Below are 16,127 nucleotides of genomic sequence, written 5' to 3' on the forward strand. Positions count from 1 at the left end.
TCTAATTCACTCTCCTCCTTGTCCTATCATTTTCTTTTGGTCTTCCTCTCACCTCCAGACTCTCACGTTCCTCTCTTCTCATCTCTTCTGATATTTTATTTCATCTTTCTACTCTTCTTCTTTCTTCACCATAGCAATCCTCATTCTACAAACACAAACCATCATCACAGTCACCTCGTCTACCACTACTTATACCTCACCCACCATCACCTCCGCCCGACGCCACCATCACATCCGCCGCCTCCTCCTCCTTGTTCCCCACCTTCGCGGACCACAATCGCATCCTCCTCCTCCTCCTCGTTACTCAACCACAAGCGACCATCTTCTCCACTACCACCACTGCTTCTGCCTCAATCAAAAGCGATTCTTCCTCTACCCCCATTACTCTCTTTTATCTTCTAATCTCAAAGATTTTTGTTACACATTTTTTTTCCAGATCTAGATTCGTGAATGGAGATGTGAGACTGGAGATGACGAACAGAGGTCTCAAACAAACGTAAAGAAGTATTCACAAGATTGAGGAAGGATGAGAAGACAAACGAAGGTTAAGGAAGGCTAATTTGGCAGACAAAGCTTGAGTAAGGTGGAAAGTCAAAAGATGGTTGACGGGAAGTGGGAGGAGGCACGGAAGCTGCAGTGGAGGAGACACTGACGCCGGAAGCAGAGATGACAATGTCTCCGGTCAAGGTTGGAAGAGGCGCAAGGCTCATGAAGGAGGCGGCTCGACTTTTTTTTTAGGTTTAGATTTCTTTTAGATTTGGTTTAGTGTAAACCGAGTAAGGAAAATTGTGTGCTTTGATTTTATTTTTTAATTTCTGGTTTAGTATTGTAAACCGGAATGTATTTGTAAACCAATTTTAATTTATAAATAAAATTTATTTTATTTTAAATTATAAAACAATTTTCATTTAATTTTTATTTATTTTTTTAATTTTAGTTATAATTTTTTATTTATTTATTGTATAATGACCTATCATAGTACGAAAGTAGTGCTATAGTTAATTTAAATAATATCATTCAAACATTGCTATCGTATCTGTACATTTCTTAGCGTTCAAAAAATGCTATCGTAGAGGGCGTACCTACGATGGCTGCCGATGACATAGCATTTATGAATTCGCTATGAAACCCCTACTATAGCATATTTTCCGCGCTAAGAATGTACATATTTCTTGTAGTGATTCAAAACCATACAAATACAAGACAGTAGAATACTGGAGTTGTACAAACATGGCCAAATTTTTCGTAAAATCTTTAGTGATTCCCTCAGTTGATAGTACAAAACTACGAGGACATTCAAATTTAAGCAGCATGCAAGACATATTTACATGAGATACATCCAAAGGACCAAAGGCTTAAGAAAGAACGAAACAAATTTTCCAGCGTACTGGGTTCTGGCACACTCCCGACTCACCTCGTTTCTCGCCAGCAATCTGTAGCATGCTGCAACTAAAACCCATTGTATCAGAACTTATGAGATGTGCTATTGGAGATGGGAAAACAACTAGTTTCTGCTATGATCACTGGACAAATTTGGGTCCATTAATTGGAGTGGCGGGTCAAACTGGTCCTCCCAGTCTAAGAGTCAGGATTGGTGCTTCGGTGTCTGATGCAACGGTTGATGGGACTTGGAGGTTCCCTGCTGCTAGGTCTCACGAAATTCAGAATATCCAGATGGTAATAACCTCAATTGAACCACCTACATCCTTGAATGGACCAGATTGTTACTTATGGCGCAAGTAAGGGGACTCTTTTGGGCCTTCTTTCTCTTCTAAGATCACCTGGGAGCATCTACAGATCCCGGCACCAGTTGTGTTTTGGCATAAAGTCATTTGGTTCAAGGAAAACATTCCTAGAAACACGTTCATGTCCTGGTTGGCTCTCCTTCGACGGCTTCCTACTAAGGACATAATTCGACGATGGGGTCTAAATCTGACTGATCAGTGCGTGCGCTGCAACTCGGCGGTCGAAACGCATCACCACTGTTTCTTCGAATGCAGCTTCTCCTCTGCGCTTTGGCTGAAGTTTGGATCTAATATTCTGCCCAACCCGCCTGAAGACTTACACTCAGCAGCAGCTTGGATTGCATCATCCAGTCGAGTATTCTGCAGCAAGCAAGTGATTCTCCTCGAGTTTTTCTTTCAGTCCATCATCTATATCATCTGGAGAGAAAGGAACTCGCGTATCTTCACCTCGGTGTCCTCCTCGTCGAGTGTTCTTCATCTGGCGCTTGATAGGTTACTTCGTGACCGGCTTCTTTCATCCCCAGCACCCTCTCCAGCCGGTCCTTTGCTCCTTCAGCTTTATTTTGCCTTTTATCGGCCTCCTTAGGTTCCTTTTCGACTTGTGTTGTGTTGTGTTGTGTTGTGTTGTGTTTTGTTGTTCTTGTTTCATTTTGTGTAATAAGTTGATTGCAACATGTGAAAAATTTAAAAATGGTATAATATTAACATTTTATCAGAAAAAAAAAACGAAACATAAGTACGCGAACATATGCTACTAACCCAATAGCTGAAACTAATACCATAAAGTCAAGTCTGTAAATTTCTCGGACTTTCCCATACTTTAATAGAAAGCTTCTTACACCCCCGACGTAAACAAAAGCCTTGATAGTTTTAGCTTGAATTCAATCATTAAATACTAAAATAAAACCTACTTGCATCATTGATGGTTGGGGTTGGGGGACCATTCTCTTAGTCTTATGTAATTAACTAAACAAATATCCCAGTATTATTTCTAAGACGGAACTGTTACACGCCGTGTTTTTAAATTCGGACCGATCCGATGGTTTGACCGGGTTCGACCATGAACCGGTTATATAGCCGGGATGGTCTAGTAGTTGGTTTGACCATGAACAAATTACATAGCCGGATCAGATTTCAAAATTATTAAACCAATAAAAATCAATAAAACTATCAAAAATCTATAAATCATCCATATAAACATGAAACTAATCTATATTTACAATGTTTTATGTTCAAAATTGATTTATATTTTAACTATGTATCATGTTTACTAATATACTTTTATATTTACATACTAAAAAAATATTAAACCAAATTATTGAACCAGGTTTGACCTGGTCGAACCATATTAAACCGTGACCCAAAATATTTCTGGTTCAGTTTTCGGTCCGGTTTTAAAAACACTAGTACTTACAGGTATACGTATTTTAATATATTAGGATACTCGTAAAACGTTAGTTTTTCTTATGACAAATTTTCGGTTTCAATAAAAAGTTTTAAAAATCATATTAACGCAACACCCTTGTGAAAAATTGTATGCTTTCATAAATTTCCACAATACCCTTTGTTAATTAATAAACCGCCAGTGTTGTTTACAAAGCTTTTCATGTGTCGTAAACTCGCAACCCTATAATAAAGCAACTTTTAGATTAACATTATCCTCACTAGCTTGTAGCCGAAAAGTCCGGATCCACTACAGCTTAATCAAGTTTCGTATTACATACTATTGATACATAGGTTACATATAATGGCCGGTCGGTTCAAAAGTGTGCGTATGAGACATTCAAATGCATATCTAATGCAGATAAAAATTTACTGGAATATAACTCGAGAAGCTTGTGTAATACGTAAATGTTTCAACTTTTCTTTTAGCATAAAGAAGGGAAGCAATAGAGAACCTCACCAACTCCACTAACCATATTCAGGAAATAAAAAATAACTAAATTACTAAAACTGAAATTCTTAAAAAATCTTTATATCGGTTACTTTAGACCATCTTTTATCGCTGAAACCGCTAGACTGGTTTCTTAGAAATTTTTTTTTTGTCTGAAAAAAAAATTAAAAAGAGAACCAATCGTAGGTCATCACGTATCAGTGGGGTCCGCGAACACTGCAAGAAATACTTCAAAGTTGATCCTTATTTTATGACTTTTGGAACCAAATTTAGTGGTTTTTGTGGGGACTTCAACATTCTTTTTTTTTTTTTTTTTTAAGAACCTCACTTAAGGTTCGGCGATAATTATGGCCTTAGCTCTCATCTTACTGTATAAGCTTTACTCCCTCGTAACTTACACTTGCTTGTTTACCGTCATAATGTTTTGTATTCGTTCTCAATTAACAATTTATGTAAGATTTGTAAAGCAAGTAATACCTTAATATATAAGCATTATTAGTTTCTAAACTTATAGGAGCATCTCCAATCCACCCATATATTTGCCTCAATATATGCTATAACAGAGGAAAATCTACTCCAACCCACCTCTATTTCTTCCTATATAATAGAGATTGCTATTTTTCCTCTATATTTAGAAGAAAAAATAGCATTCATCTATAATAGAAATGTAATTTTTATATACAAAATAGTCATTTGAACAAAAAAAAAAATATATATACAAAATAGTCATTTAACTTTTGTGATTATAACTAAAATACATGTTTACGAAGAAATACAATTTTACATATAAATGCACAGATTTTTGTCTACATACTAATTTTTAATTTTTATAATTATAAATAAAATAAATAAAAATATATCTAATTATTTTATGCTTACATACTAATTATTTTATTTTAAAACCAGAATTTTTATTTTATGAATGATATCTAAATTTTTATATTGATAATTAAAACTATTAATTAAAATTTAATTATTAAAAGTTTAACATAATTTTACATATTGATAACATATTAAAATTAAACTTAAATATTGATCAATACAACATGTTGAAACAACTTAATACTCCGGTAAATTACTTCCGGATCCACAAAAATTGTTAAAATATTGTCCAAACGATGTGGGTGGAGGAGGAGCTTGCTGATTTTGTTGCTGGTGACTGCGTTTTTGTAAAATATGTGCTTTCTCTACTTGGAAATGTTCACGGACATTTGGATCTTCTATGAAATTTACGTCACAAAATAAAATTTGTTTTTCTCCTTCATCTGTTTTAAAGCAAAATTTTGTCTTTGAATCTCCAACTGATGTTTGTCTTTGTTCTCTAAGAATTGTTTATTTCTTTCTTCTAGTGTATTGGAAGAGAAGCTCCAGCACCAGAAGTCCAAATACCAGATGATGAAGATAATCGGTTCCAAGAGTTTCTAAGTTGATTCAGAAAAATCAAGGATAAGGAAGCTCATTTCTCACTTCGGAATGCATTAATTGACCATTTATGGGAAAAATATAGTAAAGAGATGTTTAGACAATGTCTATTATGTTTTATTATTATTTTCTAATGTCATTTGTAGTAAAATGCTTAATTTAAATAATATTGCAATTTTATGAAAAATAAATAAAAGTTATAATAAATGGGTTAATTTGCAACATTTATAAGTTAAATGTGTTATTTATAAAATAAAAAGGAATATTTTAAGAATATTCTTTTATAGAGGAAGAAATAGAGAAATACATCGGAGAAAAACTCACATTTATTATACAGTTCATCTATTATAGAGGAAAAAATAGAGGAATACATTGGAGATGGTCTAATATTGTATGAAACGAGTATGTACTAAGACCATCTCCAAAGTATTTCTCTATTTTTTTCCTCTAAAATAGAGGAACTCTATAATAGAGATGAATTGTCTCCAATGTATTTTTCTATTTCTTCCTCTAAAAAGGAATATTCTTGATATATTCTTTTCTAATTTTACAAATAGTATCTTTTATTAGTGAAAGTCGAAAACCAACCCAATTTAGTTTAACATTCATAAAATTATGATATTATTTACACTGGATATTTTATAGAAACTATTATGTAAATAAAAAGTATGATTATATGTTTATATAAACAATACATTTTCACAAAAAATATTTTTTTTGGATTATAATTGTTAAAGTAAAAAGTTATTGGATCACTTTGTGAATAAAAAAGTATGCCTCTATTATAGAGGAATGCTATTTCTTCCTTTAAATATAGAGGTGAAAATAGCAATTTCTATTTTAAAGGAAGATATAGAGTAGGGTTGGAATGATTTTACCTCTAAATGCTATTATAGAGACAAAGATAACAATCACATCGGTCTCTTAGAGCAACATTATCGTCGTATGATAGGCCCGTCCCTTAGCATTATTGGGTCGAAAAATAAATGAAAATCCAGTTAAAACATTGCAAACGGGCCTTAACTAAGGGACATCCGGCTTCGTCCTTAAGTCAATGTGGCGGAAGATGATTGGGAGATGATATCGAAGTCGCGAAACTCGTATTGCGGTCGGCTCTGCTCTCTTTCATTTCGTCCAAAACCCTAGCTTGAGACGGCGAGAGGATTCATCCCCTATACGAAATCGAAAGTTCACTCCACATCAAAATCCCCCAAATCGAAACTCACTCCACATCGAAATCGAAAGCCACATCTCCAATTCACCAAACCGAAAGCCAAACCTCACTCCACCTCGAAATCCCATAAATCGAAAGCTCTCGAATTCCCCAAACCGAAAGCCAAAGCTCAGTCCACTTCAAAATCCCGCAAATTGAAAGCTCAGTCCACATCGAAATCGAAAGCCAAAGCCAAATCGCGATTTCCCCAAATCGAAAGCCAAAGGTCATCCCACTTCCGTCGGTACGCTTGAGTTCTGGTCCAATTCGCATGAGTTCCGGCCCGTCGCAGCTTTTCCGGCTATTCCTATCTTAGCAAGGTATGTGCTCCTCCTCCATTTTGAGATCGTATGGTTGTTACTTCCTGATCGTTTTTTTTATAATTGATCGTATGGTTGTTTGGGCTGTCTGAAAATTGTAAATTAGTGTGAAAAATGTGAATTTTTTTTGTTATGGAGTGTAGATTGTATGGTTGTTTAGTCTGTCTCGTTAGTGAAAATTAGTGATTTATGGTTTGTTAAATGTGAACAAAATTTGTTTCGTCTGTGTGAAAATTGATAATTTCTGTGATGCATTGTTATGTTTGGTTAGGTTGTGTAGATTGTATGGTTGTTTCCTCTGTCTCGATTGCTAAATTTGTATAAGTTAGTGTAGATTATTGTGACATTATTAGAGATAATTGTTGACATTGTTTGAGATAACTGTTGAACTTTTTAATCAACTAGAACAACCATTTCCTCCAAAGTACAAAGGATGGTAGTGTTAGCTGTATATTAAAGACATGGTTACTTGCGAGTTCCATTTCACTGATGTGGTTACGGCTTAGTTAGATATGTTTTATGGGAGTGTAGTTAGTTTGAAACGAAAATTCCTTTTAATTTAATGAACTTGTTAGGATAGTTGCTAGCTTTATAGTTGTGTGGTGTGTAATAACTAATGATTAGACCTTTGTAGTTTATGGTTAATCATTATGTGGGTTACTTAATACACTACACTTGCTCCTATTAAACCCCATCCTTCCTTCCTTCTATTATATAATCTACTTCAGCTGCTTTCTCTCTTCTATAATCATTCCGCTTTCTCCTCTTCAATTCTTTCTCTGTTCTTTTTCACATGGATTCAAGGAATCTTCCTACTCAGTCCTCTAGTTATGTAGGACTTCATAACAGTCAACAAGGAAGTGTTCTCCATGAAAACTTTCCTTATGAAAGTTATCATTCTAGTGTTTATTTTCCTCCTTTCAGTTCACAACAATCTGACGCTCCACCTCTACCTGAAGACACACCAGTGGACCGCAAGGAGAGAAGGAAATGGAGCCCAGCTGATGACGAGGTTCTAATCAGTGTGTGGCTAAACACTTCAAAGGATGCTGTTGTTGGGAATGAACAAAAAAAAAGGACCTTCTGGAAGCGAGTTGGAGAATATTATGCAGCAAGTCCTCATGGTAAAGAGGATGGTGAAAAGAGAGAGCATCTTCATTGTAAGCAGAGGTGGCACAAAATCAATGATCTGACTAACAAGTTCTGTGGCGCATTTGCGGCAGCAGAGCGACAAATTAGCAGTGGTCAGAATGACACTAGCGTTCTCAAGATGGCTCATGACATCTTCTACTCTGATCACAACATCAAGTTTAACCTTGAGCATGCGTGGTGTGTGTTGAGGTTTGAACAGAAATGGTTTAGCCTTAACACTCCTAAATCCAGTGGCTGTTCAAAGAGGAAAAATGGTGAGACATGTTCCCAAACTTCAAGCACCAATGTTAGTGATCATGAGATCCGACCTAAAGGTGTGAAGGCTGCTAAATCTAAAAGGAATACTGCTTAAGAGAAGTCTCTTGCTGAGTATACGAGTATCTGAGAAATGAAGAAGGAGGATTTGGCGATGAAGGAGAGACTGTCAATGCTCGCCATACTAGACACTCTCCTAGCCAAGAAAGAACCACTAAGTGAGGCTGAAGAAGTTGTCAAGAATAAGCTCATAGCCCAGTATTTTAGAGAATTATAGTCTAACTATGTATCAGCTTAGTCATTACTATGTTTTTAAATTTCTGTGTTAAGTACTGTTAAGTATTTTTGTTTTTAAATTGCTGTGTGATGATGAATGTAGTTCCTGTTTGCTTAAATGGTTATCTTAAAAAATGAATCACTTTAAATGTTGCTATCTTGTTTATGTGCTTCTCACTGCTATAAGGTTGCTCTATGTCCATTCACAATATCTCACTAATAATTAATTTGTTAATTTTTTGAGGTTAAGTTAAAGATAAGACATGACTATAGCTATAGCCAGCCTTCAGAGTCAGAGGATTATGGTGGGAACTCAGTCGACAGTGGCTACAGCGAAACGGAAGATCTTATTCGCCAGGACCAAGCTGAGATAAGCTACAATGCTCGTGCGCGCGTTCAGTACCCTCCGCTAGGGGTGGGCACTTCGGTTATTTTATCGGTTCAGTTCGAGTTTGGTTTGGTTTGGTTAGTTCGGTTCTAGAATTTTTCCAGCTGAAGTAAACCATAGTTAGTTTTGTTTGGATCGATTTCGGTTCGGTTATGTTCGGTTCGGTTTATATTCAGTTGGTTTGTATTCGATTCGGTTTGTATTTCGGTTCAGTTCGGTTTAATCGAATTTCTCTTAGTTTATTTATTGTACAAGAAATCATGTTTTAATAATGTATGGTTGTCATGAAATAATCGCGTTGGTGATAATAAATATATGTAATACATAAGCTAAAAGAATAGTTTGATGTTTTCACTTTTCAGTTGTATAAATATATTTAACAAATTCTTAGAACTTGATATTAAAAATCTCACCTGAAGTTATTAGAATTGACACCACCAAAAGGAAAAATAGATAGGAAGGAGAGTAGGAGACGCAAAAAGAGACGATGCGGAGAACTTTTGTTTTTAATTAGACTTGGTTTAGGTTTTAATTTTAGGGTTTAAAAGTATACGCTATTGGAAAAAAAATAACATGGAAATTATGTTGGCTTAATGACGAATATTACAAAAGTTAGACGAAGTGTCATGGTAATCAAATTATATTAGGATTTCTTTCGTGCAAAAGGAAATTACGTGGGCTTAATCTTAGGATTTTAATATCTTGATATTACTAATATTTTTAATTTAAATAACTATAAAAATACCTCGGTTTATCGGTTCGGTTCGGTTTAAACCGAACTGAACCGTTCGGGTTGGGAAAATCTTCAACCGAATGATTTGAAATGGACTTTAGTTTGGTTCGAATCGGTTTTGGTTCGGTCGGTTCGGTTCGGTTTTTTTGCCCACCCCTACGGCCTCCGCAACCCGAGGTTGAGTTTGGATTCCCGCAGACATGCTACTGTGGTGCTCAGCCTCTTCTAGCAACATCTAACAGTAGGAATGATCCAGGGAGAAGATACTACACCTGTGCGCATGTTGATGATGGAGAGTAACATGTTTGGAAATGGTGGGATGTGGCCGTTATGGAGGAGATGAGAGCTAGGGATAGACACGTACTTCAACTTGCTGAAAAGGTAGATTCCTTAACCCTTTTGACTGACTATGAGACCGAGCAGAAGATGGTTAGGCTAGAGAAGATAGTTAGGGAGAAATCAAGGTTTAGCAATGGCTTTGAATACTTTGTTGGTGTAATGGTTATCATATTAGTTTTAATAGGTGTGGTGCTCATGTTTAAATGAAGCTTTTGTAGTGTTATGTGTAATGAAGATGCTCTTCTGTTATGTGTAATGGTTTAATGCACTCTTTGTAGCGATGGAGGCTGTTGTAATGTATTGGACTTGTAATGGTTTAATGCACTCTTTGTATTGTCTCTGTTGTGGTATGTGTACTGAACAAAAGTATTTTACGTGTATTGGACTTGTATTGACTTGTATTGTATCGGATCTTGTGTATCAAAAGTATTTTACGTGTACCATTACAACATTTGTGTAGCAAAAGATGAACTTAACGTGTATTTCTATGTGTAATACAACACACATTTCTGCTCGTGATCCAATAAACGCCAGACGAGGCCACTGTGTGCTCGTGATCCAGTTAGAGGCACGCGATGGCAATGTTCATTCACAAGATGTAATCAAAAGTCACATGGTTTTTTTATTTCTTCCCAATAGTCACAATCAGTACTCAAGAGCAACTATAGTATCACGGGAGATTAACAATAGATGCACTTCTTTTACCATATAAGTATGAGACATCTACTCCCATTAAAAATATGCAACTCATCTCCCTTCTCCTCACTTTCAATACATCTTTCCTCTTTTTAAAATTTTTAATGGCATCTTCTTCCCATTATCATTACCACAAAGATGATGATAATTAATTTGATTCAATATTTGATGATTTATTAGAAAACCTTGATTTTATTCCAGAACCAAAAGAGCGAAAAAAATTATTTTTATCGAGAGAAACCGGGAAGAAGGCCACAACAAGCTCTGGAATGATTATTTTAGCGAAACTCCAACATACCCGCACAATTTATTCTGGCGACGGTTTCGAATGAACAAGTCATTGTTCTTGAATATTGTGCATCGTCTCTCTACAGAAGTAGAGTATTTTCAACCAACAGAAGATGCACTCGGACGGTCGAGTCTATCTCCGCTCCAGAAATGTACCGCAACAATTCGTCAATTGGCGTATGGTGGTGGAGCTGATACAGTTGACGAATATGTACGACTTGGTGAAACAACAGCTCGAAAATGTTTGCACCATTTTACCGTCGGAATAATACACTTGCTTGGCGATCAATACCTCAGACGTCCCACACCGGAGGACCTTGAAAGACTATTTCATGTTGGTGAACAACGTGGATTTCCCGGGATGGTTGGAAACATCGACTGTATGCATTGGGAGTGGAAGAATTACCCCACCGCTTGGAAAAGAATGTATTCACGAGGAACCGGAAAACCAACAATTGTGTTGGAGGCGTTGTTTCATATGACCTCTGGATAAGGCACGCATTTTTTGGAGCTTCAGGTACTATGAGCGATCTTAATATTCTTGATCGATCACATGTTTTTGATGACATTATTAACGGGATAGCTCCGCAAGTAAACTTCTATGTCAACGGAAGGGAGTACAATTTAGCTTACTATCTCACAGATGATATTTATCCAAAATGGACGACTTTTATTCAATCTATCCGACTATTACAGGGTGCGAAAAATTCTTTATTTTCTAAAACCCAAAAAGCCGTGAGAAAAGATGTTGAGCGTGTCTTTAGGGTCTTGCAAGCTAGGTTCGCCGTTGTTAGAAATCCATCTAATTTATGGGATAAAAGTAAGATAGCAAATATTATGAGAGCATGTCTCATTCTCCATAATATGATTGTCGAAGATGAACGAGATTCACACACTCAGTATAGCGTTTTAGAATTTCAGCAAGAAGAAGATGAGGATCTTACATTTACCGTTAAAAAAATTACAAAACACGGCAACACAATTGGTCGTCGCAAAGAAGTTCGGGATCTACAAATCCATCAACAATTAAAAGAAGATTTGATTGAAAATATATGGGATAAATTTGGACATATTCCGAATAACATATAATGTTTATGTTTCTATGAATTCAATAAAATGTTTGTTTGCTTTTACTTATGATATTTGTAATTTTTTTTTCTACTTTGTAATTTTCTAATGTTTTCAATTTAAATGTTATAAGTTTTATTTTAAACTTATCTTTTATTTGTCATTAATTATTAAAATAAATAGTTAATTTACTAAAAAACATTAAAAAATCCTACCAATAATCTATATTTTTGGGTTTATCCCTTGCATTTGTCTCTTAACATAAAAATATTAATAAAATAAGCTAAAGACATAAAATTATGTCCTTTCAACTCTTAGGCCTCAACATCACCGAGAGCTACCTACAGTTACTCGGAGTAATTTACTCCTGTCTTCGTCTGTATGGTTATCCACTAAATCATCGGTTAAATATAAATTATTATCTTCCCCACCAGTACAAGAAAGTCAGAATCCTTTTAAATAAGCTAATTAGTAGTACTAAGCCTCTTTAATTATGTTAAATGATTACTAGGAAAGCTGAAGCAAAATGATTTTTTTAATTACTTATATGCATATACATCTTCACATTCCCAAGCACATACTTCACACGTCACAACAAACCAACAAAAGCAAAGAACTCTATCCACAATCCAAACCCGAGAGAGTGTACCACCACGCGCTCGCGCGTGCAACATGTTCTGAATCACAGATGTTATCTAGATCTTCATAATTGCTCTCGGTACTATGCGACGTGCCACATTAACATCACTTGGTTCAGACAAGAGTTTTACACGTTAAAGTCTGTGGATCCCACATCGCCGGCAAGAGATATTTCCTTCCGGCGAGTCCACGAGCATTGTAACTAGACCCGGTTGTTTTGTCGACGAGGACCTGACCCGGGTAACCTGGGTAAGAACCCGACCCGAATATGCCAGTACAAGCAGAGACAGCCTCGAGCGGTGCAGTTGGCGGGCCTTGGTAATAACCGTTATTAAACGGATTCGTGACGGTGTTAGCTAGAAGTGTAGCGAGGTTTATGATCATTCCGTCAACCCCAACGTCACCGTTAGGCGCAACTAACGGCGGTGTTTGCGGTCCGTAAATGGGTTGGTGAAACGGCCACGCGCAGTAACCAGGACACATCGTCTCGGAGTTCCCAACCCAGACGTAAGCGGCGCCGTTAGCGGCGCGACGGGGCTTGGAAACAGAGGTTCCGTGTGACCCGCATCGGTTCATACAGAAACCCTCGACGGTTACGTCTTTCGCTGTTAAGATAACGGTGATAGAACGGAGTCCGCCGTTAAGTTTGGTGGACAAAGAACGGAGGTAAGGGTTCTTGAGGGATTTTCCGAGTGGATAGTTCTCGAGGAGAAGCTGTTTCCCGACGACGAGTGTCGAGGATCCGCCTTTGTATTTCTCAGTCGTCTTCCACCAGGAAGCGACGGAAGGAGAGGCGGAGGATGCGGCGTCTTTGGAGTTGAGCGAGCGGATGAAGTCGACGATCACGGACCGTTGGATGGGTGTGAACTTTCCGTACCAAATGAGATTGACGGTTACGTTTCCTTTCAAGAGAACACCGTTGTGGTATTTTAGAACAAGCGGCTGCTCCTCGACCAACGCGGCGGCGGAAAGGCCAGCGATGGCATAGAGGAAAGTGAGGAAGATGGCAAAACGGTTATTATGAGCCATTGAGAAGGAGGTAATAAGATATCAGCAGCAGAGGATTTGTTTTTGTTTGAGTTTATAGGATGTAATGTGTGATGCAGAGGTATTTATACGAGGGTTTTCTTCTTCTTTGAAATAGGAAACGAGTACGACAGCTGTAGTAGCAAAGGTGTCCATATCACAAAGTGCCACGTGGGTGTATGTGAATGGTAGAGAAGGTGTGTTTGACAGCCTGTTAGGTTCTGTTTTGTGACGTGGTAGTCTCCGTAATGTGTATTAAATAAATTTAAGTGATGCCTAGCCGATAAATTTGTTATTAGTTGTTGATTAAACAAATATAGTTAAGTTAGATCTATTCGTTCAAAAAAAAGAAAGAGTTAATTTAGATCTTATGCCAATATGCCATACTGAGAGACAGACTCTTCATGCACATTTGTATAAATATATCTATGAATCTTGAAGAAATAAAAGCAAAGAAAAATTGGATTGTTTGGATAATTTTTCGTTCATCTCATAGTTTCTTTTAAGTCTATATATCAAGATGTCTTTCATAGCCTCAGAATTACTGGTTGTTATAACTTTTAATGTTTATAAATACAAACCGAGTATAGTTTAAATGCGAAAACCCACACTAATTTTAATGCAAGGACTTCTGTAAGAAATACCGCTCAAGCAGCTAGTATTACAATGTAGTTATTAATTAGTTAAACTTCTCTCTAGACCTTCAAAAGCTGATATCGTTTTCCGGCGGCCGGTAGGCTAATCGCCACCGGTTGCCATACTCTTTTGTGTTTTTTTTTTTTGGTGTTTTATATTATCTTCCGTTAAGCGGATAATGGTTTTTGCTAGGCGACTTGTATTTCGTTTGACGATTTTGTTGTGTCTTTTTAAGCCAATATCGAACTTGTTCTTCATGATTATCTTGTGCTTTCGATTTGGTTTGAATAAATAAGTTTTAGATATGTCCAGAAAATCCTCTTTGCTTGCTTTAATCAAAAATCCCGAAACTATGTTCTTAGTTCTTCTTTTCTCATTTTAGCTTGTTTTACTTCAATGGATTATAAATCTACATGATTTATGGCCACATAAACTGGGCTTTGCATGTAGTATTTCATTATTTGTAAATCAAGAGATTGGGAGTGTCTTGGCGATGGTGAGATCAGATCAAGAAGAGTTGGGGTCTTATGGATGTCCTAACAAATGATCTATATCTCTTCCTCCTTCAACCTCCCCGGAGATACGTGAAGATGGTGACTGAAGAATATGGTCATATGCCTAGGCAGTCTGCAAAGAAGATAATCTCAGAGGATTTCTGAAGTCTGTTGATGGTGGTAAATTGAAGCGGAGAAGACAGCGGTTTAGAGGCGGAGAAGACACCGACTTCGCAGCGGAGGATACACCGGCAATAGGCATGTTCGGAAGTTGGTGGTAGTTGCTAGATCTATCTCCTAAATGATGACACATGGTCCTAATCTCTTTCGGTGGAAGACGCGTAGACCAATTCTCATCTCATCAATATGTTTTCTTACCGATTAAGTTTAATATATTGGACCTTTATGTAGACTTTTAAATCCTCTGTACCTTGTCCATTGGGTTTTATGAAATGAATTATGTTGACAAAAAAAAGTTATTAATTAGTTAAACTAGGTATTTAAAAATATTATTAGTTGATCTGATTTTAATACCAAAGCTTGATTCATTCAACACGTACTTCTAGTCAAAAACCAGTTTCAAGTTTTAACATTACCATATAATTTGTTTTCCTTTAGCAAAAACGATATGCCAACAATTATATATGGCAAAAACAATACGCCAACAACTAGACCTTTTAAAAGTTTTCGATTCCTCTTTTTCCCACTCCTCGCGTTATGGGCCATGCCAAACGATCAATACGCAGATACATTGAACAGTAATTGTTTAGCCGTTCTAGAAGAAGTCATTACGCGTTTCAATATTTGATTCTAAAATGTAGTTCCTCTGTTTCGCAATACATAATAGTTTTAAATCAATGTACGAAGATGAACAAACTTTTTTTTTTTAAGTAGTTTTAAAAATATAATTTAAAAATTATTCAACCAATTATATAAATAATTATAATACTTAATTGGATACATAGTTTTCAATAAAGTTAAAAATAATATTAAAATATCGAAACATCATCTATCATGAAGCAACATAAATCTTTTAAAACATCATATGTCGTGAAATGGAGTACTAGTTTATTTTGTTTTTAATACTGTTAGGAATTAATTTATTTAGGGGAGGTTCCTTTGGACATCAAGGGCGCCATTGAATTCGAGAAAGATACAAAGGACCTGATACCGTGTGATGATCGTTTTACTTGGGAGGAGGTCCCTCTTCGGGTCTACCTTTGGTCACTGAGAGGACCACATAGCCATTACGTATTTAGTTACGCACAGCATAGATATATATTCTATGCAATGCATAGTTCAGGTGTATGTATAGAAATATACGGTGCACTTGAGTAGTAGTCAGTCGTGTATCTAGGGCTAGATACGTCTCTATGATGCGTACGAACCACGCCCTTACAGTCCATTATTGCCTTTTAAATCTGCAGGCCCCATTCTTCCCTTGTTTTTTCTCACCTTTAGCTTTAACTTTATTTTGAAATACTCTCTTTGATTTGTTTAACAAAAAGCTCGAAATCTGGAATATTGTGTGTTGAATTTAAAT

General features: G+C 36.4%; 3 protein-coding genes across 3 annotated transcripts; 2 read left to right on the forward strand and 1 right to left on the reverse strand.

Moving 5' to 3' along the window:
• Window positions 1-1,440: 1,440 nt before the first annotated feature.
• On the forward strand, window positions 1,441-2,331 carry LOC111203743. Its single transcript, XM_022697757.1, has 2 exons — window positions 1,441-1,677; window positions 1,798-2,331. The coding sequence occupies exons 1-2, from the start codon at window positions 1,441-1,443 to the stop codon at window positions 2,329-2,331; spliced, it is 771 nt and encodes a 256-aa protein (XP_022553478.1).
• A 5,056-nt stretch (window positions 2,332-7,387) lies between these two features.
• On the forward strand, window positions 7,388-8,098 carry LOC111203744 (glutathione S-transferase T3-like). The gene has a single exon (XM_022697758.1). The coding sequence runs from the start codon at window positions 7,388-7,390 to the stop codon at window positions 8,096-8,098; it is 711 nt and encodes a 236-aa protein (XP_022553479.1).
• Window positions 8,099-12,306: 4,208 nt separating this feature from the next.
• Window positions 12,307-13,813, reverse strand: LOC106426663 (protein EXORDIUM-like 2). The gene has a single exon (XM_013867382.3). It carries the CDS (start codon window positions 13,455-13,457, stop codon window positions 12,543-12,545), a length of 915 nt encoding a protein of 304 aa, XP_013722836.1. The 5' UTR covers window positions 13,458-13,813; the 3' UTR covers window positions 12,307-12,542.
• Between the last annotated feature and the right edge of the window lie 2,314 nt (window positions 13,814-16,127).

Source organism: Brassica napus, chromosome C3 (assembly GCF_020379485.1).
Source record: "Brassica napus cultivar Da-Ae chromosome C3, Da-Ae, whole genome shotgun sequence".
Lineage (NCBI taxonomy): Eukaryota > Viridiplantae > Streptophyta > Magnoliopsida > Brassicales > Brassicaceae > Brassica > Brassica napus.

Excerpts from the sequence above, each read along its gene's own strand:
- LOC111203744 (XM_022697758.1), top strand. The coding sequence starts at position 7,388 with ATGGATTCAAGGAATCTTCCTACTCAGTCCTCTAGTTATGTAGGACTT.
- LOC106426663 (XM_013867382.3), bottom strand. The coding sequence starts at position 13,457 with ATGGCTCATAATAACCGTTTTGCCATCTTCCTCACTTTCCTCTATGCC.
- LOC111203743 (XM_022697757.1), top strand. The coding sequence starts at position 1,441 with ATGCTGCAACTAAAACCCATTGTATCAGAACTTATGAGATGTGCTATT. Across the intron at positions 1,678-1,797 it reads AAATTCAGAATATCCAGATG|ATCCCGGCACCAGTTGTGTT; the intron begins GTAATAACCTCA and ends GAGCATCTACAG.